This window comes from Linepithema humile, chromosome 1 (genome assembly GCF_040581485.1).
Source record: "Linepithema humile isolate Giens D197 chromosome 1, Lhum_UNIL_v1.0, whole genome shotgun sequence".
Lineage (NCBI taxonomy): Eukaryota > Metazoa > Arthropoda > Insecta > Hymenoptera > Formicidae > Linepithema > Linepithema humile.
Genome location: NC_090128.1, coordinates 28307478 through 28330693, shown reverse-complemented (window position 1 = coordinate 28330693; position 23216 = coordinate 28307478). Strand labels below are relative to the sequence as shown.

At 36.6% G+C, this 23216-nt stretch overlaps 3 protein-coding genes across 22 annotated transcripts in view; 1 reads left to right on the top strand and 2 right to left on the bottom strand.

The window, feature by feature from the left end:
- LOC105669058 (MAP7 domain-containing protein 2) overlaps positions 1–16428 on the bottom strand; it is a 159625-nt gene extending 143197 nt beyond the window's left edge. For 5 of the 18 annotated variants that reach the window (XM_067356842.1, XM_067356856.1, XM_067356878.1 and 2 more), the window contains exon 1: positions 16289–16428. Coding sequence is in view for 12 of the 18 variants with exons in the window: in XM_067356859.1 (XP_067212960.1) it covers positions 16289–16334 (46 nt within the window). In the remaining 6 variants the exon portion in view is untranslated. Of the gene's footprint in view, positions 1–5923; positions 6073–6762; positions 7169–16288 lie in introns of those variants that run through there. The other 13 variants (XM_067356859.1, XM_067356888.1, XM_067356907.1 and 10 more) reach the window with 7 other exon arrangements.
- Positions 16404–19981, top strand: LOC105669059 (acetyl-CoA acetyltransferase, cytosolic-like). Of its 2 annotated transcripts, none has more exons than XM_067356977.1 (8): positions 16404–16511; positions 18070–18191; positions 18313–18425; positions 18512–18711; positions 18815–19044; positions 19130–19315; positions 19407–19569; positions 19646–19981. In XM_067356977.1, the coding sequence occupies exons 1-8, from the start codon at positions 16442–16444 to the stop codon at positions 19762–19764; spliced, it is 1203 nt and encodes a 400-aa protein (XP_067213078.1). In that variant the 5' UTR covers positions 16404–16441; the 3' UTR covers positions 19765–19981. The 2 variants fall into 2 exon arrangements, with proteins under 2 accessions (XP_067213078.1, XP_012217224.1); XM_012361801.2 differs by lacking the exon at positions 16404–16511 and adding an exon at positions 16920–17613.
- Positions 19780–23045, bottom strand: LOC105669064 (U7 small nuclear RNA associated Lsm10). Of its 2 annotated transcripts, XM_012361806.2 has the most exons (3): positions 22902–23045; positions 22542–22659; positions 19780–20475 (listed from the first exon to the last, which is right to left on the bottom strand). In XM_012361806.2, the coding sequence occupies exons 1-3, from the start codon at positions 23039–23041 to the stop codon at positions 20299–20301; spliced, it is 435 nt and encodes a 144-aa protein (XP_012217229.1). In that variant the 5' UTR covers positions 23042–23045; the 3' UTR covers positions 19780–20298. The 2 variants fall into 2 exon arrangements, with proteins under 2 accessions (XP_012217229.1, XP_067213092.1); XM_067356991.1 differs by lacking the exons at positions 22542–22659; positions 22902–23045 and adding an exon at positions 21327–22535.
- Between the last annotated feature and the right edge of the window lie 171 nt (positions 23046–23216).

The window sequence follows — 23216 nt, the reverse complement described above, 5'->3', positions numbered from 1 at the left end:
GAGTAAGTGCTCGCGGAGCAAGAAGCACAGAAACTTGGCGATTATGGGAATGCAGCGCATTGTGCTACATCTAACATTTAACATTATATTACGCTTAGGCGAAAGATATTCTCGCGCGTGAAGGCTGTTTTGCAAAAAAACGGCCAAGAGTTTCCTTCCGCTAACCGTATCGGACTCGCGTTCGCTCGTGCGGCCTCGCATCGTTGAATTATGCGCCGTTGAATTATGAATGGCACGGAATAATGGAAATAATTAACGCCGTCCGATTCGCGGATGCTAATGAAGCCGGCGGAGACGGTTTGCTGCCCGCCGTAATGCACATCTCTCGCCGTCGGGGAATTCTCGACCGCGCTGTACGATCTGAGCTTGTAACAAAGTCGTCTTCCGCAATTAAGCCCTACCTATCACTCGCTTTTCCGCGAGGCAAATTCGCACGCCATGCGGGCGGTCGCGATCCGGCGGTTCAGGGCTAACGTGCGACGGGAAAGGTGAATTTCGATTTCACCGGGTCGACGACGTGACTCGCAAAAGCAGGCAGAGAAAATTAACGGTAACGAATAACTGTTATTATACTTTCCACAAGATATGTCTATTAAAAGCTTCGTTTACGCAAAGATCCCACGTTCAATTTCTTCGAGTGCTGGAACTTGCCAGAGAAAATAAGAATTGACGTTATTAATATTCCAGGAAATGAATTAAGTATTTATCTAATTTTACTGTATAAAAAGTATAAATAGAAAAGATACAAGAAATGCCACTTTCATTTCTATTTTTGCCACATATTATATTTTAAACTCGTGTCAGACTACGCATTAAAGAATGGCAGATCGAAGATTGAAATCTGCCCAATCGGTACAAAGCAGACTTGGACTGAGATCACTTCGAGTTCCAAGCTCCTGTTCGCCATCCTGAATCTCCAATACGTAGTCTAGCGCGGCCTTTGAAAGTGTCCTTAATGATATTCAGTCTACTTTCTTCCAAATTGGTATAAATGCATGAAACCGTGAAAAGGTTAGCGCAACCGGATAATGTGTAAACAGATTCGCGAGGGAGATTGCGCGATTTATAGCGACATGAGCGATTTATGCGTACAGGCACGTAAATCTACCCGCGAGAAACGATCGCTCGTGATAGCAGGGACTTTCCGCGGAACTGTTCCCCTGGCACGGATTCCTCGATCCGGCGATCGAGAAATGCACTGCGCCTTCGTCGACCAACCTATCGTGGGAATCTATCATGCGAATCAAACCTGCCTTTTGCTGACCCGCACGCACGCCCGCTAATCCGCGTGTCGAAGACCTGAATGCAAGAACCAAGTCTGCTGCTGTTTTTTAACCTGTTTCTCCCCGCGTGCTTCTTACCATCGATGAATCACGTCTTTTCATTGAGCATTCAATGCTAAATAACTCATTTTCTGCAAAAATTGGCACGCGTGACTTTTGCAATTATGCAATTCGCATTTTCCCGCTGCATGTTATTGCTCATCTCGAATTAATTGCTAGGAAAATTGGCGATAAATCTCAATTAAGCAGAAATCTTCTAAAAAAAATGTGTCAAATTCTTATTGCAATTTCTATCGCAATTCTCTCAACGTTATCTTAATCGTTCGAGCCGGCCGTATATCAATAGCACTCCGCTATAATTAATTTGTATAATTCGCGATTCAAATGCGGCGCGGAACAAATCATTCGATCGTTGTGTTAATCAATCGCGGGTTTCGCGTTGTTCTTGCGCAATATTACAGTGGAAAATTATGTTCGTCTGCGACAAAAGAAGTGCAAACTCACCTCATCTTCCCGCGCAAATGCCAATGACGACTCATCACATACAATGCATGCGTCGCGCGTTGTTAATATTAATTGCATCTGCTGTGGCACTTACCTGAAACACAGAAAATTAAACACAACATTAACTTTATATCAGAGATATTGTGAAGATGATTTCGAATAATTTCGCGGTCAGAACTATTCTGCTGTTATACATAACATTTTTGCTCATTAGAATTCTCCGATCTTCGCAATAATTTATTGCAGAAATGTACGGTATGGTAGCGCAGCGTCGTCGCGGAACTTCCGCAATTAATGCTTCCGCCGCAATTGATGGTCGACGAGATATCGATCTGTGATATCCGCTCGCCGCGGCGGCAGATAAATTTCTAAGCTACCACAAAGCAACCTCGAATCGGCGATTATCGCGACTCTTCGGTCCTCTTCCTATTTCACTATGCACGCTACAACATATCGCGTGAGCACGCAAGTTGCTAAGCAGAATTCACGGCCCGGTCGCGCGCGCACTTCGTTTCATGCTAGACTTCACGGTAGATCGCGGGCGATAGAAGAAACATTCAAGCTCCTTTGCGAGTCGTCTCGCTATCTACCCTACATTTTGCATCCGTCATGAATACTCAGCATTTAACGGTTATGTTACACTTGTTACGCTGAAAAATCGCGCTAAATGTGGCACGCATGGCGCTCCAGAGTTATGTTTCTCGCTCGGCAATTACCGCCAACTTTTTAAGCCGAATTAATAAATCGAAATAATTAAGACATTTTTTCACGAACGTACGTGGATGTAAAATGTTAAGATGGATATTAAAATGCAAAAATAAAAAAAGTAAAAATTCGATGATAACAAAATTAAACGTCCACATCTTGGTCAGTGCTTTTCTGCTTTCCAAGGATTAAAAAATAAGATTAAGAAAAAAATTTATTGCAATTTTTTCTTACAATTAGTGCGAGTATTTCGACTTGCGTTAATTACTGCTGTGCGAAACATCGGAGCGGAAGGTAATTCTGATGTAACTCAGGCAACTATCGGCGAGAAAAAGATTTAATGCTTTGACTCAGCCTTTCGTCCCGCGTCTGGGAAACACAAAACACCGATACTCAGCTTCTTCGGCAACCGAAGTGTTCCCAAGCTGTCGACCGGTGTATAACATTTCATTCCGCATTCCGCGATAATTGGCAATTCCGAAAAATAAATGTGTTGTGTATGTAGAAAACTCGACAAAAGCAATTTCCATGCGAGACGTTTTTCACATATCATAATTAAATTGCATGTTAATAACAGCGATACTCTTATATCATGTTTCATCACTTGCATCACTTGCAATTCACGTTTCGCGACTTGCAATATAACTGACTGCTTCATAATTTATCATGGCAATTCAACTGCACTTCAGCACTTTATATTTGACTTGCATGTGAATCGAAATCGAAAAACACAGATGATGAATAACGGGTTATTTCTTAATTATAATGCACACGAGTGAGTTGCGCTTTACAATTCACGTCAGATTGAAAAGGAAAACCAGCTGCGCTTTTCCAATGGCCCGTGAAAAGCAGTCTGAGAACAATATAGCCGCGAATACGAGCGTGCACAATGCAAATGCACCGGAGATCTTTCGTACATGTGGCCGGAAGGAAGGAGAGAGAGAGAGAAAGAGCGAGAAAGAGAGAGAAAGAAAGAGACAAAAGCAAACACGTCGTTCGCATTCTGCCAACGCGAAATGCACATTGACCTAGGCCGCGGATTATACGTTTAAATTAAAACAGCGTGCATCTCATGACAAAACAAAGTGCGTCATTTAGAATTTGCACATGTGCTCCACGTAGACAGATTTTTGTTCCATTAAAAAACACAAGTCTAAAGTGAAATAAAGAAGGATCGGTCTGAATTAATCCTCGTCGGGATATATATGTGCTTTGGACTTCTACGGATCTCTGTTTATAACATAATCTTCGATCATTTAGTTTGTTTTTATCGAGGCAGAACACTACTTCTCACTTCCTGTTTTAGAGAAAAACAAAATTTGAATAAACTCGATATATTTTGTATGATTGGCGATCAGACAATCTGCCTTCGTCGCACGAGGATTCAGTAATGTTTTTGTGAAATTTAATTAGGAAATCATATATCTATTCAAAAATGAGAGACGCCACACTTGACGCACATGAAAGCTAATCCTGGTATTATTAAAAGTGCATCCGTTTGTCTATTTTTTTTTAAATAAATCTCACGGTTCTCATTTGTTAGATCTTCGTGAAACATTTTCTCGCGCTGAAATCTAAATATCTCGAGCGTACAGCCTCTCGCTAAGGAATACCGATAAGCAGAACAATGTTCTATTGTGAAAAGAGTGTGCAGTTAGGTAACATGCGAGGAAACTCTTTCAGCTTAACGTGCTCTGCGCCCACCATAATTAAGTGTCTATGGCAAATCGTCGACACTGCCGAGAATAGCGCACGCTTAATTAGAAGATGTTGGCCGAGATGTTATTTCGCGCCGTGCCTTTCTCGCCGTAAATACTTTATAACGCGGTCAGTCACGTTATTAATTAATCAAGAAGAGTGCACCGTAAAAATCTGACATCAACCTAAATTTTACCGCGGTGAGTTCAAGTTATTAAATAATAAACAACACATAAAATCCTCGACTACAAACGACTGCGCTTCATTTATAAAGTAAAAAATCGTCCTTCAAAGAGAGAATAATAACTTTCATATGAAGTTGCGGACAAATTAAACCAGCTCTCACTAAATTATTCTCAACCCGGTCTCTAATTAACTGCGATTTAATTTTTCACCGTGCCTTTCTTTTTGCGGTGAAAATACTTGGTATCGCGGAAAAGTTGCACACAAATTTGAGAGAAACTGCTTTGCGGGAGGCGCTATGAGGTTAATAATAATACAATTTGACGGGTGACGCCGGACAACGTGATCGCGGAATTTGGCGCGACGAATTTCGATCCGCCGCACCTTCCGTCCGGAGGCGAGTCTTATGGGGCATCAAGCCTACGGAATGCCATTAAGCCAAGCTTCGCGTCGAATCAAGTACTGCAGAGTCGTCGTTTCTTTCACAATTTTTTAGCTACCGAGCGATTACGTATCGTGCAACACGATCGCATTCCCTGAAACGATCGATGGCGGAGGACTTTGAACTACGCGTGAATGCAATAGCTAGTCTCCAGAGACTCCAGTACTTTTCGCCGAACGATCGTTCGCCGTGTACGTGTACTTTGCAATTATGGCACTCGGCTGCAAATAAAGCAGCCTGCTCGCGCTAGACGAAGCAAACGTGCCGCGAATGGTAAAATTATCGCGGAAATTACAATTCTGTGCTCCAAATCATGGAATCACTGTGCAATTTAAATGGCAAATGGATGAAAAAGATATCGCGCTACATTTTCTGACGAAACTCAAGTTGTACTTAAATTGTTATTTCGAAATCTTGGATACTAATACCACCAATTTAATAATACGATAACGTTTGCAAATACGAATAGATAATTGTATAATGCTGCTACCGTCAATTGAAGTGTAAGAACGATAAATTTCAATTTTTATATTTTTTACAAACTTGATCAATATTAGAAATGAATTGCAGCAAATAATAATCCGTCAGACTATTAAGATCGACTCGTTTCATCCGGCATTTCCACCTTGCGGGCTCGTTATAGCATAATACACTCGCTCATAATTATAGGTCGTTCGCTCGAGTTTGTTTAGCCGCGTGCAATTCATTAGAACAAATTCCTTGTTTCCTCCGCATGGCCGAGATAAATCGCGCCTTTCCGCACGTACTACTGTACACATTAGCAACATGTGAACGCAAAATACTATTACGCAATAATTATGTGACACGACTTTATGCCGACAATATACTCATGTAGCTGTCGACACCCCTTGATTATAAATTTAAATACAATGTACTCGGTACACAAGTAAATGCTACACTCGGATTTGTTAAATAGAAAAGCATTTCAATATTTAAAGCTGAGAAACAGATATATATATAATAATATAATGAAATTTTTTTTTAAATTGAACGATACAAAAATAATTTGCGCTAAAAAGATTAAATGTGCTCAATCAACTTTAATATATCTTCTCGCTGAAATCGATACATGATATATCTAACGTACCTAAATCAGATTGTCCGTATTCCGATAGCATTGCAACCACCATTATGAGTTTCCGTTGATTCAAATTCGTTCACACTAACCACCGGAATGAGAAATAACCACTATGTCCAGAGTTTTCGCGGAAGAAACGAGGTCGAGGTATCTCGAAACTGTACAATCAAAAAAATAAGCGACTCGATGCGACTGCTGCAAGTGTTACGGACCCTCAATATACACAGTGAATCACCAATTTAGGACACTGTGTAGGCACGTATTAAATTATAGAGAGATCGAGCGTAATTCGTGTCGCTGCGTTAAGACCCATTTTATACAAACCCCGCTATAAAATAATTCACCTTTAATTTATCACAAAATACAAAAATAATATGTATAACAATATATACATGTACACAATGTAAAACAAACTAAACAAATATTAATTTAAAGTTACAGCAATTATATATAATTTCTAATTAATATAATTTATAGTTAAAAAAGTTATTGATTACGTATATGTTGGACAAATTATATAAAATATAAAAAAATTGCCTGTATGTGTGAAAAGCAATGTAGATATATAGATATTGTTTATTTAAGCGGAGAAAATGATGAAAAATTTCGAATAAAATTCATATATATATTTTGAACAATACAAAATTTTGCCATAAGTAATACTCGCTATTATGTTTCACTTTATAACGAGCTAATGTGTGATGGAAATATAATGATTTTATGCGATGATGTAATGTTTGATAAACAGGTATAATTTACTAATCGTTAAGATGCGCTCTTTGACGATATTTTATGGCAATTAATTTTCTATTTGAAATCTTTCTCATCATAACAAGATTCGTATTTACCTCTTACTTCCCCAACATATATTTTGTATGATCTTCTAAAAATTAATCCATTGCAACAACTAAAATTAATGACTAAAGCAGCAAAAAAATCTAAACATACGCGGAGTTGCCCGGCAAAATAAAATATTGAGAGACCAAACACCCGCAGAAGCTCGATTTTCAGCTTAATAATCGCGAGACCCCCCTTTTTTCGTTACGGTGTCTAGAAACGCACTGACCTCGGCAAAACACACGATCGACTTTGGGTATTGTGCACGCGCGCGCGCTTGCGAAGGTCAGAAAGACTCCGGAACCTCGTCGTCGCGTCCTTGACTTTCGCGTGGAAGACGCGTAACTGGCTGGTCGACTCGCGCACGAATCCAGGATCGAGACGGACGAGATTCGTTCTACGGCTGCGTGAAGCCGAGTGCGGCCTCAACGATGAATCAACCCCCCCCTATTCTTCCCGAGTCGATGCACCGCAGACTCCCCACCCCCTCTGTTCCTTCCGTTTGTATCTCTTTCCCTCCGTCCTCGCGAGCGAAAAGTAATATAACGGACGTCGCGACGACGTGTCGCAACGGCTCCTGGAAAGGGTCACGGCGACATTAGAACACTATTTTTACCACGTTATTTTTGAATGCGGGATTTGATCGTGAGATTCAATTCAACAGATTGATTGCAATTAAGCAAAAATACTTTTATTCTGAAATATATGGCCGAAAACATTTTTAAACACGCTACGATCAAATGGACAAAAATTAACGCTGAAAAAAGAACACCGTCGAGATTATAGCCTTGCCTACAATATCGCGCATTTAAAAGTTAAATGCAATTTACAGTGAAATTACTGGATGGTAAGGAAAAACGGAAATACTCGGAATAGAATATTGCGGCGAATCGATTTGTGACAATGATAAGAACATGCACGCAGCTCGCACGCGCTTTGCATCCGGAAAGCAGTAAAACAATTTGTTCTGTTATTATGGTTGCAGAAAAAGACGAGGAAAAAAACGGAAATTGCGTCTACAGTTGAGCATTTTCTTTTCTACCTATAAGTTCAAAACGACGCGTGACGACATTGAATAGGCAATATGCCAGTGAGTCAAGCAACGTGTCAAAAGCGCACGCAAGATCCATGTTAATGCTGGATGAATCTTACTCCTATTTCTGCAGCACACACGTGGTATAAATCCACGGAATATTCCTCCACGTAAGAAGTTAAGCAAGTCAATTTTGTAGAACCGGAGACACATCTCTTATAAAATTCTAAGAAATTATTCACGTTTTCCGAAATTATCCGACTGAAAATTAACAGTTTCTTTCATGATCTACGTTCAATAATATCAATAAGACCAATTCTCTATTTAATTCCAAATCAACTTTAATGTTGTGTAATTTTATTATGTTTATTTTATCTTTGCTATCTACAAACACAATTCGTATACTATAATAATTCATGACACTTTATCTATTCAACTAATCGGCGCAAGCCAACAGAAGGCATATTTTTGCCACGCGAAGCTGTCGCGATAAAAAGGGGAATGTCTTGCCACGTGGTGTCGGAGAAAAGGTAAAAAATTTGCGTTGCGGGTAATTACCATGCTCGCGAGCATAACTCACGATCTCATACTGCACGAGTACACCACATGCTGCGTCAACGAACGACGGAACTTTCACAGAACGATCACGAGCAGAATTGCTCGACGGAGCGGACAACAAATGACCGATGGTGCCTGACGCGTGCATAGAAATCGGAGGAACGGGGCTGATCGCCCCGTCATGCGATCGCGCAGCGCGTCTAATGCACGGACGTGTGAAAACGTGACCGCGAAGAAGTTTCTCGCGCTAGCGCCGTCGAGAGAGCGAGAGAGAGAGAGAGACTTTCCTCCGAGGCAATTTCTAACGACGGACACACATAGACGGCGACGACGCGAGAGATCGCTCCCACTTTGCATAGCGATGTAGCGCGACACTTCCTCGACACTTTTCAAGTAAATCGAGCACAGTTTATTCTAAACTGGGAGCGATACCTACTTTGGAAATGTTACTATCGCGGCAAGAATTTTTTACAAGTATTGAACAAACGTCAATCTACTTAAATCACACAACATCGTGTGTCGAAAATAACATTTATACTGTTGCATTAATTTCGATTGTTATCTTCATATCGTGGGTCTTCGCAAAGCTTGTTTCGTGATATTAAAAATAGATATGAGAGTAAAAAAATGATTTAAGATAGTTGAAGATTGTCCGTATAAGAAAATAAAAACATATGCTAAGGATAATAAATAGAACAGATAATATTACAGATATCGTTTCGTAAAAAATTTCGATAAGCAAATATCACCCACGACTTTCATTGATGATAACGGCAAAGACGAAATAAAGACTGAAACATCTTGTAAGATATGCTTATCGCGTGGCATATCACTGAAGTCGAATTTTGCCGCGAAACAAAGGGGACAATAACCAAAAATACAAATCAGAAATTGCTGTTAATACTGAAGGAGAGGAGAGAAGAAAGCTGTGTATTTTTAAGTGAAATAAATAAGCAAGATATTTAAGATAGTAAAAGCGAGATATGAGAAATATTATCATGACACGTGACAGTCAAAAAATAAAACGTATAATAAAATGTATGAATAAAAATGCAGATAAATACGCATACAACAGAAAACTTACGATACATATTTATTCTAACGCTATCTGCACGTTATCAATTGAATAAAGAAGATTTTAAAGCAAGAGTAAAAAAAATAATTTCAAAGTAAAAGTGAAAAAACTTCAAGTTTGTCTATAATGGATTACTCAAGATTATGCCACGAAACGAAATCTGAGATGTGAAAGCATTTATGTAAAATAGGAAGAGAAAAAAAGAGAGAGAGACAGAAAATCACGCGATGCTTCGTATAGGAAGTGGATATGCAAATATGGGAATGCGCGAAATCACAGATTGTTAATTCAAGCAGACACGTTCTCATGTCCAATGTAAGTAACGCGCTTTTCAGTTTATTAACGAGCCCCACAATGATAATCAAGCGAGACGCATCGATCAATCGATCTTATCGAGCAATTATGCATAATTACAGCGCGATAAGCGGAGCTGAAATAGATATTTATTCAGTCGCTCGTTCTTTCTTTTTCTTTCATTCGGTTGATCGTCGCGTTCAAGGAACAGCGATTTGCTCGGTAAAAAAACACCGACCGAAAACTATCGTCCGGTCGATGATTACGTAACGGTGTTAAAATAATTAGTGCGTATTACGTAGCGTTGCGTTGCCCGTGGCCGTAATTGGTGGACGCTGCGCGTCGACAGGCGAGAACGGCGACCACGATGCGAGCCCGTGATACGTCGCGATGAGATGGTAAATGTTAGATGTATGAAATGCAAATTTTCTTGCTATATATCCTCTCACACTAGCTTGCCACCACGACCCGATCTACTCTCGTTTAATAAATCTTAATTTATTCCACCGACATGAGATGATGATAATTAATATAAATGAAGAGGCAAGCAGTGATGAAGAGACATCGAACTTTACGAAGCTGTTTTCTTCAATATATTATTATTCAATTTATTATTATTATTCATGTACTGCGAACTTTGCTTTCTAGAAAAATTTTGTCCTGAATAAAATTTTAACAGCGATATAACTTTACTAAATAAATATTTGCCACATTTTAAAAAGGGATACTTGAGAAAAATTTGGTTTGTATATATAAAACCGTCTCTCCTGCTTAGATCTTCAAAAACTGGTATTGTATCTTTTATGTATACTAGCGTGAACGATAAAACTTTTTAGCACGTTCTATGTTTATATCTATAGATAACAAAATAACAAAGTGAAGATAAAAAAACAACACAGTCATAGATTTCTGGCGCGATTAAAGTTGCGCTGGAAAAATTTATACATCATATCTGTATATCCAAGGCAACGAGATTCGAGAAGTAGTGAGTCACGATTCTACAATATCGATCCACCTACATTAAGCGATCCGCGTGCGAGCTTTACAATTCGCGCGTGGACTTGCACCTATCAGTGCAACACACGAGGCGGACAATTCATTAAACCGAGCACTTCCCTCTACAGATTCGACTCGTAGTCGGCAAATGTCGACCAATTTAAAGCGTTCCACATCGTTTCCTGTTTATTATGCCCCCGATGCCGGCACGATCAATGACTACGTGGCCTTGACGCAGTCCAAGTATCACGCAAATCGGACTCGTCATTTGAATACGAATTAGCCTAATGTATCTCCTGCTTCGAAAATTATAATTTGTCACCGATATCGCTTTTAATAAGAGAGTCATACGAACTGATGCCTGTACAAACGATACCCACGTGTATATAGAAAGTTTAAATCTTGAATGAAGGAATGTATAATACTGAAACAAAACCTGCGCCAAAAAGAAGTTATTTTGGCACGACTTGAAGCCGTATCAATGTCTCGATTTAGATGAAGATAAATACGAGAGAATACACGTGGCATGCGGTGCATATAAGATTAAAAGGAACTAGAATGAAGCTGATACTCTAGCGTGCGATCATTATAACAAATCGCCTTTTGAAAGTACATGGCGCGGGAATTCGACATTGAGGGATTAACGATGGAAAGCGGAATGGAATTATCAAAGCCGGTAATAAATGATCGAATTTTGAAACGCAACTTCAGAGACGGGGGCGAACAATGATGATGCCGTACCGTTACCGAGAGGAGGCAGTCATACGGGTGTTACGAGAATAAATAACTGCAACCTACTTAAGCGCCTTCGTTACACGGCTGCTACTCGTACGCCAAAGAACTATCAATCTGAAACACGGGTGCGAACGTTGTGCCTCAAGTCGATCGAGTCAACAGACTTGTACAGTGTCTTGATGAAAGAGACGAAACTAGCTACTCGATATAATAGACCGTCATAACTGCGAAGCTTACGGCAATCGAAGCCTGATGCTATGAATCATCTTTAACTGCTTACTATCTCGTTGTTTTTACTTGCCTGCAGTCGCGAGTTATCTTTAATTGGTTGCGAGATACTGTTTTCGCCGAAATGTTTTTTTTTTGTACTAATTTATAATTTTTGCGCTCCGACAACTACGCTTTTGATTTTCACCGCTTTCTCTATTCATTGTTTATCTTTGAAGAACGACACTTTACAGTAGAAATATTGTTTCATTTTCAATTGTTGAAATTTTATAATTATATCATATATATGTGTTGCATTATTAAAACTAGACTCGGTTTCCTTTTAAACTTATAAAAATTAATCAAAACACGCGCGTGATGTAAACAAAATACAAACGTGTATCCAATCAGACTATGACTAATTGTAAGTTGAAGAAAAATAATATGAATATTACGGAAATAAATGCAGAAATTCAATGCAGTAATACGAAAATTATTCGAAAGTTATATTTATCTTCTCTGTCTTTCTTCTCTTCTAAAGATTGAATAAAACATATATTCAACATTTTGACGAATGCATAAGCACTTTGCATCTCAATGAAGGTCATAATGTAAAGTTGACATCAATATTATTTAATATTTATAAGTCATATTGTAAAGTACGATAAGCTTACCTTATAATTACAATAAAAAATAACGCATAACGCATGTTTATTTAACACACTATGTAGTACGAAATACTGATAACAAATTTTGAATAAAAATAAAATTAGAATAAGTCAGGTAACAAATATATAAATTCTTCATAATTCTCTGTTTTACAGAAAAATGAATGTATGTATATTCAGAAAAGATTCGTTAAGATGTGAACTGACCGTGAAACTCGGCTCGAACGACTGAAATGTAACTGACGCAAAGTTACGTCATAAACGTTATGAACGTACTGCAAAGTATAGAATCGTTATGTAAAGAATAGTAAAAATATTTCGAATTAGAATTGTCTTCGGATTAAAACTTATTTCGGGGTCCCATGTCCCTCTGCGCGTAATCAACCGACTTCCGTTAAAAACCTGCTGAACCATACCGGCACACGTGAAACCATCTGGCGGATACGACCGATGTAATTTACAATGTGGAGACCGCATGCACACGCATGGAGTTGTTCGGTGAATTCTATAACCTTTTTTAACGGCACTATGTATGGCTAATAAGTATGAATAATAAATAAACATTCCTATATTTGTATAATAAATTTCACGCAAAAGCGAAATATTCCTGAATAATGGTGATTACATCATGAGTTAAAATATGCATGTGTCAAAACTGTTATTTAACATTTCCATGCACTTTGTATCAAAGTCATTAAAAAATTAAAATGCAGTTAACGTTAAGTTTTCTAATTAATGTCAAATAATTTTTTATGTAAATTGAATCTATAAATATAATCTGTTGATTTAATTCCAAAGCAAAAATATTTTAAACAAGATTTTATACTGTTTATAAATGTATAAAAATATACATTTCTTTCATTTTCAAAATATAATATTAATAATATTAACTGGCAAATATCAATAAAATGTTACTTCGTGTATTTTTACTTCAGATATGGAATTAATAATGTGACCTTATAACAAAATATCAATATTAATTAATCCTACATGGCGCACCTTCTTTCGACATTCGAATCTGGGACACACAGCTTATTTGTGTCTAGACCTATTTTCGACAATGGTAAAGTGCTCAAAAAGAGAAGAAGATTCTAAACAAATTCACACATGCAGTTTAACATTTATAACGACAATACTTTTACAAAGTAAAAAAAAAAAGAAAGATTAAATATATAATTTCAATAAATTAATTCTTTGAAGTTCAAATAAATTTTTGTCCAAATAAGTCAATATTAATCACTTAAGTTATTTCGTCCTTATTTTACTATTCTCAGATTAAAATAAATTTAATAATCAATTTTTATTATTTTAAAAATCCATAAAAACTAGAGAAAACCAGATTATTAACAATTAATTATAATTGCAGAATTAAAGGATTTAGAAATTAAACAAATTGAAAATAGCACAGTCAAAAAAGGATGACCTGTTAGAGCTTTTTCGCGGAATGTCAAGTTCGTTATTGAACTGCTTATTGCCGCTGATTGATATCCTGCAATAATGCAACAGAACTGAAATCACGGTAATCTATAGTAGATCACGCGGATATCAGCGGGGAATCGAAGCTGCAGTCACGCGAAACAAAGGCGTGCCAATTCTTAACACAACTTTACGACTGTATGACCTGATCAAACCAAATGCTCCGTTTAATAAGAAAATCCGAAGTGAATCATCGTGCTGTTTGCTTCAGAGCATCTCATCTCATAAAGGTGCATGCGCATTCAAAACGTTATTTTCAGACAAGTTCGCAAAGTATCATAAAAATTTTATCTAAACAGTATCTTTGACACGAAATGGAAATTGCGACGTAATAAGTATATGAATTGATTATCGTTGATTAGCACTCGCGGTTGTGTAATTTAGATGTCAAGCCTCGACGGAGAGTATAAAAGATAGATGTTCGTTCCAGAAGTTAGAAGTTCAAGTATGAATCGTATATGAATGTGCACCGAACCGATGTGCAAAACATGCATCGTTGCGGGATACGGCGCATCGTTGGACACGTATAACAGTTAATCTTGTTATACGTAACGGATTGTATCAGAAATATCAAGTGATTATCGCATGATATTCATTCGACGTGTCAGCTTGGTGCAATCGCTTCGTTTAACATATTGGATCATTTATAAGTTTACCTGTTGACCAGGTTGTCTCATTTTAAGATAAAAAATGGAATGTATATTAGTGCTGTTAACGTTTAGACATCCGGGAATATCTCTGAGAAATATTTTAAAATTTATAACTTACATAACTTATCTTAAACATGTCGAAAATGGAAACTTTTTGAGTGAGAAATATTTTCTTTTTTAATTATAAAATTTCCTTCAAAATATTTAGAAAAAAAGATATTTCTCAATCAAACATTTTATTTTCGAGATATTTAAGATAAGATGTATAAGTTATATGTTAAAATAATGTTAAGTTTGAGATATAAGTAGCGAAAAGAATTCGCAGTTCTAAAACCATCTTGCTATCTTATATTAGAATATCCTAGTTGCAATTTTTTAGAAGATAAGAAAATGTAAACGTGACGCTTAAAATAATCAACCTCATAACTTGCTATAGTATTAGAAAATAAAGAAATGTAATACCAATCGATATCTACAAAATTTATCTAAGAAATTTTATAGCGATACTTTTTAAGAAACCTGATATATTGGCGAGAGTGTTTCTGTCTATGTCAATATATATAAAGATCCTCAGAATTACTCCTTCAGCTACTTCAGAATATTTTCAACAATATAGAGTCTATTTCTTAGCCAAATTTAGTTTAAAAGTTTTTTGCCATTACTTATTTCGTTCAATTTGATATACCTTTATAATATTCAAATAAAAACTCTAAATCGTAGAATGAATTAAAGCTCGAATTGTTAAAATTTTTAAAAGCGCAGTCCTAGACTTTCTTAACACATTAATTTTGAATATGTCGTATTGACATTAAAATAAAATATACATTTACATGTTTAAAGAATTATGAGTCATCGATAGAAGTGAAATTATCTCAAACAGGTGAGATAGTGATGAACATAACCGTTAATTCAATGTATACACGAATGTTTGAATTCAACAAAGCTGGTCGAATTCAACGCGTTAATACAGCATGACTACAGTACGCTGACAAATCCAGTGATGACGAAAAGCGAACGGCCGGCAAGAGCACGTTGCAGACCTCACGCGCGGCTGACGTGCCGCGTGAGAGGCCGCGACATCGGTCCGATCCGCGCGTACGGCGGTGCAATAAGCACACTTCGTGAGCGCGTAGGTGTAAACGTGAATCAACCGGTATTAAATTCGAGAATGATCGCGGCATAGCTGCGATAACGCGTGAGGCGGGAAAAGATAGCGAAATCGCGAAGCTAAGACAAACGGAGACAGATAACGGTAATCTCAAGCAGTCGGTAGGAACGTTGTTGCGGCGACGCGAATTGCAAGGCCGTCAGCGCGTGACCTTAATGAGTAATCAGCCCGGCGGCGCGGGCTCGAGAATTATTCACATAGTATGCGATTACGTTCGGCCGGCCGGAGTCGGCCCGATTCGGCTAACCGATTCGATCGATCAACAGATCGACCGAACGACCGTGAAGTTGTGTGCTGTCAAACGCGTGTTGGCTGGAACGTCTGATAAGCGACGACGAGAGCAAACGGACGACAGCGATGACAGCCACCGCGGACGGATGGTGCGACTTCGCTGAGGTATCGCGAGCTTCGCCGGAATCTCCGGACGATTGTACATGGCAAATTTCGCAGAAAAACCGGGTTCGCGAGCGCGATTTCTCCACGGACAGTTTTCAGGCGCTTCGTACGCGCGGTTCTCGGTCGCAGCGACGTGCAGCTGCGATAATGCGCGCCGCGTGTCTCACGGCAATTACGGAACGCGACGCGCCGTCGCGGTGATGTACGCGACCTGGCGACATCGGACGCTCGCGACGCGATGGAATCGTAGCAAGTAAGGGGCGCAACACGCCGACAAATACCTCGTTTCTCGACGAGCTCCGAAATCTCCTCCCTGTTGTCAGCCATCTTAGCACCAGTCACTGTCCCACAATGCACGCTGGGTAAAAACAAACGAGCCGTCGCCGCGCTGCGGCGCCCCGATACGCCACAGCAGTGCCACCTGCAGTGTCACGATGGAGACATCTGCGTCAGCTGCTCGCACAGGGATGTATCTGCTTAACATTTCGTGTTACGGTACACGTGGCACGTATATTGTTCAGTAACGGCATTGTAACTTTCGTATTGTCTGATTGTTATCTATTTTTCACAAACCTTTTGATATTCTAAGTTTTAACCTTTCTCGCTACCCTTATTTGTATCCAGTTTATTTTAAGTTCTCGTGCAGTATTCTATGCAATTTAATGTATTCCTGTAAATTAAATAACACAGCATTTGTATTATTATAGAAGCTTCAACAATATCTCATTTTTATTTCTTTCAGAATATAGATTTCACGGTTTTAATAAATGAATAAATAATTTCAAACATAATAGCAACAGTTACAGAGTCTGCTTGTCCTTATTTTTAGAAAAAAATTTTATGCTATTTGTTAAATTAATTTAACATATGAGCTACTCAGAAGCCGAATTGATTAACTCCACTTTTTACAATTTTCACAATTTTAGTATCAAATCTTGATTGGTGCTAAACTTTTCATAAATAAAAAAATTGATGGAGTTTTGCTTAAGTTAGTCAATTTGACTTTTGAGCGGCTCACATATCTTATCAAACATATTTTTAGTTAAAAATTAAAAATTTGTGTCATAGCCTCGATAAACATATGCCACGAAATTAATGTAACCATTAATAAAAAATAATCATACTAACAATCACAAATAAAAAATAATCATTTTCTTGTACATTTACCATATGACATCACGTCACAGATTTGCATCATTCCCTATTAATATATATCCATTTTATATCGTTTTCAGTTTTCTTACATCGTCCATTGAATAGATTTAAAAAATATATATTATAGAACATATGTTCTTTCGAAAATGTCCAAAATTCATAAAATAACCTCAGAAATGATCGCTAACTCCGCCCTTTTAATTCTCTCTTATTCCTCTTCCGCGCAAGTACACATTCGGCATTCAGCATGACACACTTTCACAATACAGCCGCTCCTGACGCATGTCAGCAGCGCTAATATATTTCCGTTAAATAATCCGGTGGCGGCAGTCAGCGCAAGTCAGCGGTGGTCTTCGTGTGTATTTTTGTGGATTTCGTTGCTCTTACTCGCAGTTTGTAAAAATGAGTAGTTCCAATGTAGTGATTGTCTCAGCAGTCAGGACACCCTTAGGTAATAAAGGATAACACACAGAACTTGCCAATAAAATTATGTACAGTAGCTTGTATTTTTAAGTGAAAGTTTTTTGTGAAAGTTTAAACAATTAAAGAATTTATATTATACAAGTCAGATAACCAGCTAATTTTGAAAAACTTTATAAGCCTTATGCAAATATTTCATGTATTTATCCAGGTTATATATTTTAAATATATAATACAGAAATAGGTTTACATATACTTATATAAAATACTGTATTATAATTGTGGAATGATAGTAATTATCTAAAAAGATATTAACCATAAAAATTAAATTACATGAAAGAAAAAATAAATATTTTGTTTATATTAAAGTATATTCATATAATAATGTTATATATACAAATAATAATATTTATATATATAAAAATAATTATATAAAATAGTTATATGAAACTTGTATATTTTATAACAATCATATTTCATTCTTTAGGATCACTATGTGGATCCTTATCCTCATTGAAAGCGTCAGAGCTGGGAAGTATTGCTATTAAAGAAAGTTTGGCAAGAATTGGACTGAAAGGAACAGATGTTTCCGAAGTTATAATGGGTCAAGTATGTCACCTTACATTTGTATAAAAAAATTAATAAAGTATTAGATTATACATATTTCCAAGTAAGATTAAATTTATGTACATGTAAAATACACATTTTTATTCATTATGTGTTTTTTCAGGTTCTTGCTGCAGGAGAAGGTCAGAATCCTGCAAGACAAGCAGCGATAAATGCAAACATACCTATTCATGTGCCTGCTTATCAAGTAAACATGTTATGTGGCTCTGGTCTAAAGTATGCACAAAAAATATGTTGTATAATGTTGCAATAAACTATACAGTATTCTGAATATGCAAGATTATAATTCATATATGTTACAGATCTGTTATAACTGGTTATTCTTCTATAAAATCAGGGGAAAATGATATAGTTGTGGCTGGTGGTCAAGAAAGTATGAGTAGAACGCCGCATGCAACTTATCTTAGGACTGGTGTAAAAATTGGAAACTGTAATTTAATTGACACCCTTCTAGAAGATGGTTTAACGGATGCCTTCTATAATATTCACATGGCAATAACAGGTAAGACAAAATAATTGCAATTCAATCTAATTATGCAAAATTTAAGATTTAAAATCTAAATCAATATTATTATACCTTTCTATTGCTATTTGCTTTATGACAGCTGAGAATCTTGCTAAAAAGTATGCAATAAGTAGGGAAGCACAGGATGACTATGCAAGTAAATCTCAGCAAAAAACAGAGACTGCTATTACTGCTGGTCACTTCGACAAGGAAATAGTTCCAGTAGTCATTTCAGGCAAGAAAGAATCTATCACTGTATCTAAGGATGAATTTCCAAAATTTGGAACAACTGCGGAGAAACTTGCAAAGTTAAAACCAGCATTTCTGTCGGTACGCATATATTTTTTATAAAATTTTACAAAACAATTTTGTAAAAGTTTATATAAAATAAAACATATATACATGTTACATTTAGAATGGCACGGTTACTGCTGGAAATGCATCTGGTATAAATGACGGTGCAGCGGCTGTAGTTCTCATGTCTGAAGAAACAGCTGTAACTAAAGGACTTTTACCATTAGCCAATATTGTTGCGGTTGCACAGGTTGGAGTTGATCCTCAGATTATGGGCATTGGACCTGTTGAAGCTGTTAAATTAGTCGTTAGTATATTGTATTTTTTTAGTTCTGAACTAGTTTTATACTATCATAATGCAATGTGATTTTATGATTAAAAATATCCGTTTATTTTAGTTGAAAAAAGCAAACTGGACAAAGGAGGAAGTGGACTTTTACGAGTTAAATGAGGCCTTCGCAGCGCAAGCAATTGCGTGTGTTCAAGAACTCGGATTAAATAGCGAGAAAGTTAATGTAAATGGTGGTGCTATTGCTCTCGGTCATCCGATTGGCATGTCTGGTATGCATGTGTGAATTAATGCCTAAACTTTCTCCAAAATGAAATTTCTATCTTATGATACAACTTTGTGTTTTAGGAACAAGAATACTGGTCACTTTATTACATACTTTAGAGAGAACTGGAAAGAAAAAGGGTGTCGCATCTTTGTGCATTGGAGGAGGAATGGGTATCGCTATTGCTATTGAAAGAAAATAACGAATATCTTGCCTATATATGAAAAATTTGTTATATTTTTATCAAAATATTTAATTGTAAAAATATTTCTGGTGTGCTGTAAATTGAATATTTAATAATGTGAACAAATATTTACAGCCTTCCTAAGCTGTAAATAATTTGTATAACAATTTGTAACGCCAAGTATTGCCTATATTGTAAACATATAACGTAATAACGAGTAATTTATTGACGAATCTGTTTTTAGGGGTAAAAGGCAAAGGGTTAAATGCTTTTATAACATAAATCACAGTATTTTTTTACATAATATAAAAATATTTATATATATATATGTATATATATATATATATATATATATATATATATATATATATATATTATAAAATATAAAGTATTACAGTGTTAAGTTTTTTATCATTAAAGTATATACAAGACAAATTTAATCATTATTTAATGATGTGTATATTAAAACATGCTTAATATTATTCTAGCTTCCAAATCAAATGCTAATTAAAAGATAATAAATTATAACTTTATTACAAGTTTTATTTATTTTTACTCTGCGCCTCCAACTTCTGTTTTATTTTCTAAAATTTTTTTTACAGCTGCAAGGCCTTCTTGTTGTCTTTGTTGAGTGCGTTTCGTTTTGAATGTGCGTTTCGTATCCTTCAGTTCCCTTTGTGGACCTCCTAATCGTTTTAACTGTTCCGTGATAGCTGGTATAATCCGTATCTTAAATTATAATACATTTTCATTAGATGATTAAATATAATGCAACAACCATTTAAGAACCATTTTTTGATATTTTTATTACAAACTGAAACAATTTGACAATAATGTAAAGTAATCCCAGAATATTTTTAGATATGCTATATATTAGTCAATTATTTTTAAAAGTTACATGCTAAGTATTTAAAATCCTTAGCAAAGTTTTTCATATAAAAAATGTGACTTTTGCTACAAATGTAAAGGAATGGCAATACTCATGTTATTATCATTCTTATATTACAATGTTGATATACTAAGTGGTCTAGCAGGATAATATCCATGATAGGATTTTCCACCTTTATCAAAACAATGAATAGGTTCTTCTAAAGATTTCTGTACAATTACATAAATTTCTGGTATACACAGCTTTGCGTGTTTCTTTGTTACATGTTCCCACAAAGAGTCAAAATTGATTGTCGAATCTTTCAAACAAAAGTAAGATCCCCGCAATTTCGAATTTAAAATTTTCTCATCTGGATGAGACGATCCATGATGAATCATCCCTTCTGATATTTGTTCCTCGATTACAGCTAATGTATCATAATGTGCAAATGCATTTGGTACATATATATCTTGTACAAGATTATCGCCAATGTATAAGCATCGCTGCTTAGTTTCTTTCGTTATATGAGTGAGAAATTTTAATAGATCAGTCCAATTTCCTTGGCTATACATTCCACCTTGTTTTAAATCTTAACACACAATTTTAGTTTCATCATTGTTCACAACGTCAAAGAACGGTCGATTGTTAATAAAAAAACCCGGCTTTCTAGCATAACACACAACAATATCAAAAAAGGACCTCCAGTTCTCACCAAGAGCATAACTCGCGGTAAAGTTCACAAAATCTGCATTTGATCCCGTAAGAAGAAAAGTTGCGGATATTTTTTTTACTTCTTTCAACCATGACATTGTTTCTGTACTACATTTATGCAAATATTTCTCTGGATTCTTTTTAAGATGACAAAAAATCCTTTTATCGGATTGAAAATGTTCTCTAGAGAACAAATAGGTCAATCCATTTGATATGTCAGGCCAAACGTTATATTTATCTAAAATTGATTTATGCTCTTCATCAAGTGTATCCACAGCTCGTGCAAATACAATACTCGCTGATATGGCAAAATAATCCAGTAGGCTCCTTATTTTCTCAGATAAAGGTCCATTCCAAGTTGCCAGCTTATCGTTACAGAAGATATCAGTAAATTCCCATCTTTGTTCAGGATATATCTTCCTTATTTGATCTGTACTTAACAAATGTGTCCCATGACAAGCTCTGCAAATAACACCATCTGGACTCACCCTGAGTATATTTCCTCTCTCAAAATCCAACAATAATCCCTTTTGCATGAAATCCAAATTGTCATCAGTTAAAGATTGTAACAGATGTTTCCCGCTGTACCCTCGTTCATCCACCAAAAATCTAGCTAACACCTCATATTCCATGTACACCAGATTTGTGATATTGTAACGCAGCAGAGTGTTATCCAGATCAAAGCCAATACAATTATAGTCAGTAAATTTGAACACATTCATGTTGCTCTTAATGGGCCTCTTAAACGCTTTGGAACTGTACTGATAAGACAGTACTTTTTTTCTCTCAATTATTTGTTTAGATACACAAAAATTGATAATACTGTGATAAAGACCCAGACCTCTGATCTAGCCACAATTACTCTCAGTATATTGTTTGCGATACAATAAAAATTGCAACAAACAGATGTATATCATATAATTCAAATAATTATAACATTAATACAATCGGCAGCTGTTAGAAGTACAGACTGGCCAGTTGTTGCAAGTTAATTTTTTCGAGTCAGCATGGGCAACCTTACATACTAAACTAAAATATACCTAAATTTTTGAATACTGTAAAACCTGATATCAGAACTCGTCCTATCGACGGAAGGCGAACGAGAATTTGCTTTCAAGCATTATAACCTAAACGTGGAATAATTCGCTCATGCAAATTGGCTGAGAAAAAATTACCAGATAGTGGGGAAGAAAAATTCGGTTTTCAATGTACTCACATTCGGTGGGATATGAACGCAGCGAATGTTCCTTGCTTGCACGAAAAACATGTCATATTTGAAGGAATCCCCACGTGGGTCTGTAAACACGCAGTCCCTCATTACAACGTTCATGAATCTGTAAAGAAAAAGTGTATTGACAAGATGTCGAATTAATTCGTGATTGAGAACATCTTGAAGTTTTTATTTAAAAAAAGACGTCGTTTATTAATTAATTTTGACATATACACATTATTTACGAGACGCGCATTTTGCTGTTAAAGTTACATGTTATTATTAACAAGATGTAAATTTCTAAATATGATTACTTATTTAACGATCTAAACTTTATGTCGCAGCAGGAATAAATTTCTTACGTACGCATCGGTGTGTTCGACGGTGCCGAAGATCGACGCTTCATTCCGGAGATCTATTGTTGTACGTTGCTGTTCTACAGCTCTCAGCAAAATCGACAAACTGTTGTAGAGGAAGTATTTTTCGCGTTTCGATTCCATAGTCATCGTAGACGTAAACACGAAAAGCTGTCAAAAGCGCGCAAACCACGTAACATTCACCGATGCCGGCGAAGCGAACTACGAGAGCACATGATTGCACGTGCAGAGTTCGCGCGCATATCAACTGATTTGAATGAGCGTTATACACCAGCGTCTACAATGGTAGTAGGAGTAGGGAGTA

Bases quoted from the DNA above. Each gene is read 5' to 3' on its own strand.
- LOC105669059 (XM_067356977.1), top strand. From the start codon at position 16,442: ATGGAGACATCTGCGTCAGCTGCTCGCACAGGGATGTATCTGCTTAAC. The intron at 18,192-18,312 runs GTATGTCACCTT...GTGTTTTTTCAG, and splicing joins CCGAAGTTATAATGGGTCAA to GTTCTTGCTGCAGGAGAAGG. The intron at 19,045-19,129 runs GTACGCATATAT...TGTTACATTTAG, and splicing joins TAAAACCAGCATTTCTGTCG to AATGGCACGGTTACTGCTGG.
- LOC105669064 (XM_067356991.1), bottom strand. From the start codon at position 22,047: ATGAATGTGTTCAAATTTACTGACTATAATTGTATTGGCTTTGATCTG. The intron at 20,476-21,326 runs GTGAGAACTGGA...TTATAATTTAAG, and splicing joins TACCGCGAGTTATGCTCTTG to ATACGGATTATACCAGCTAT.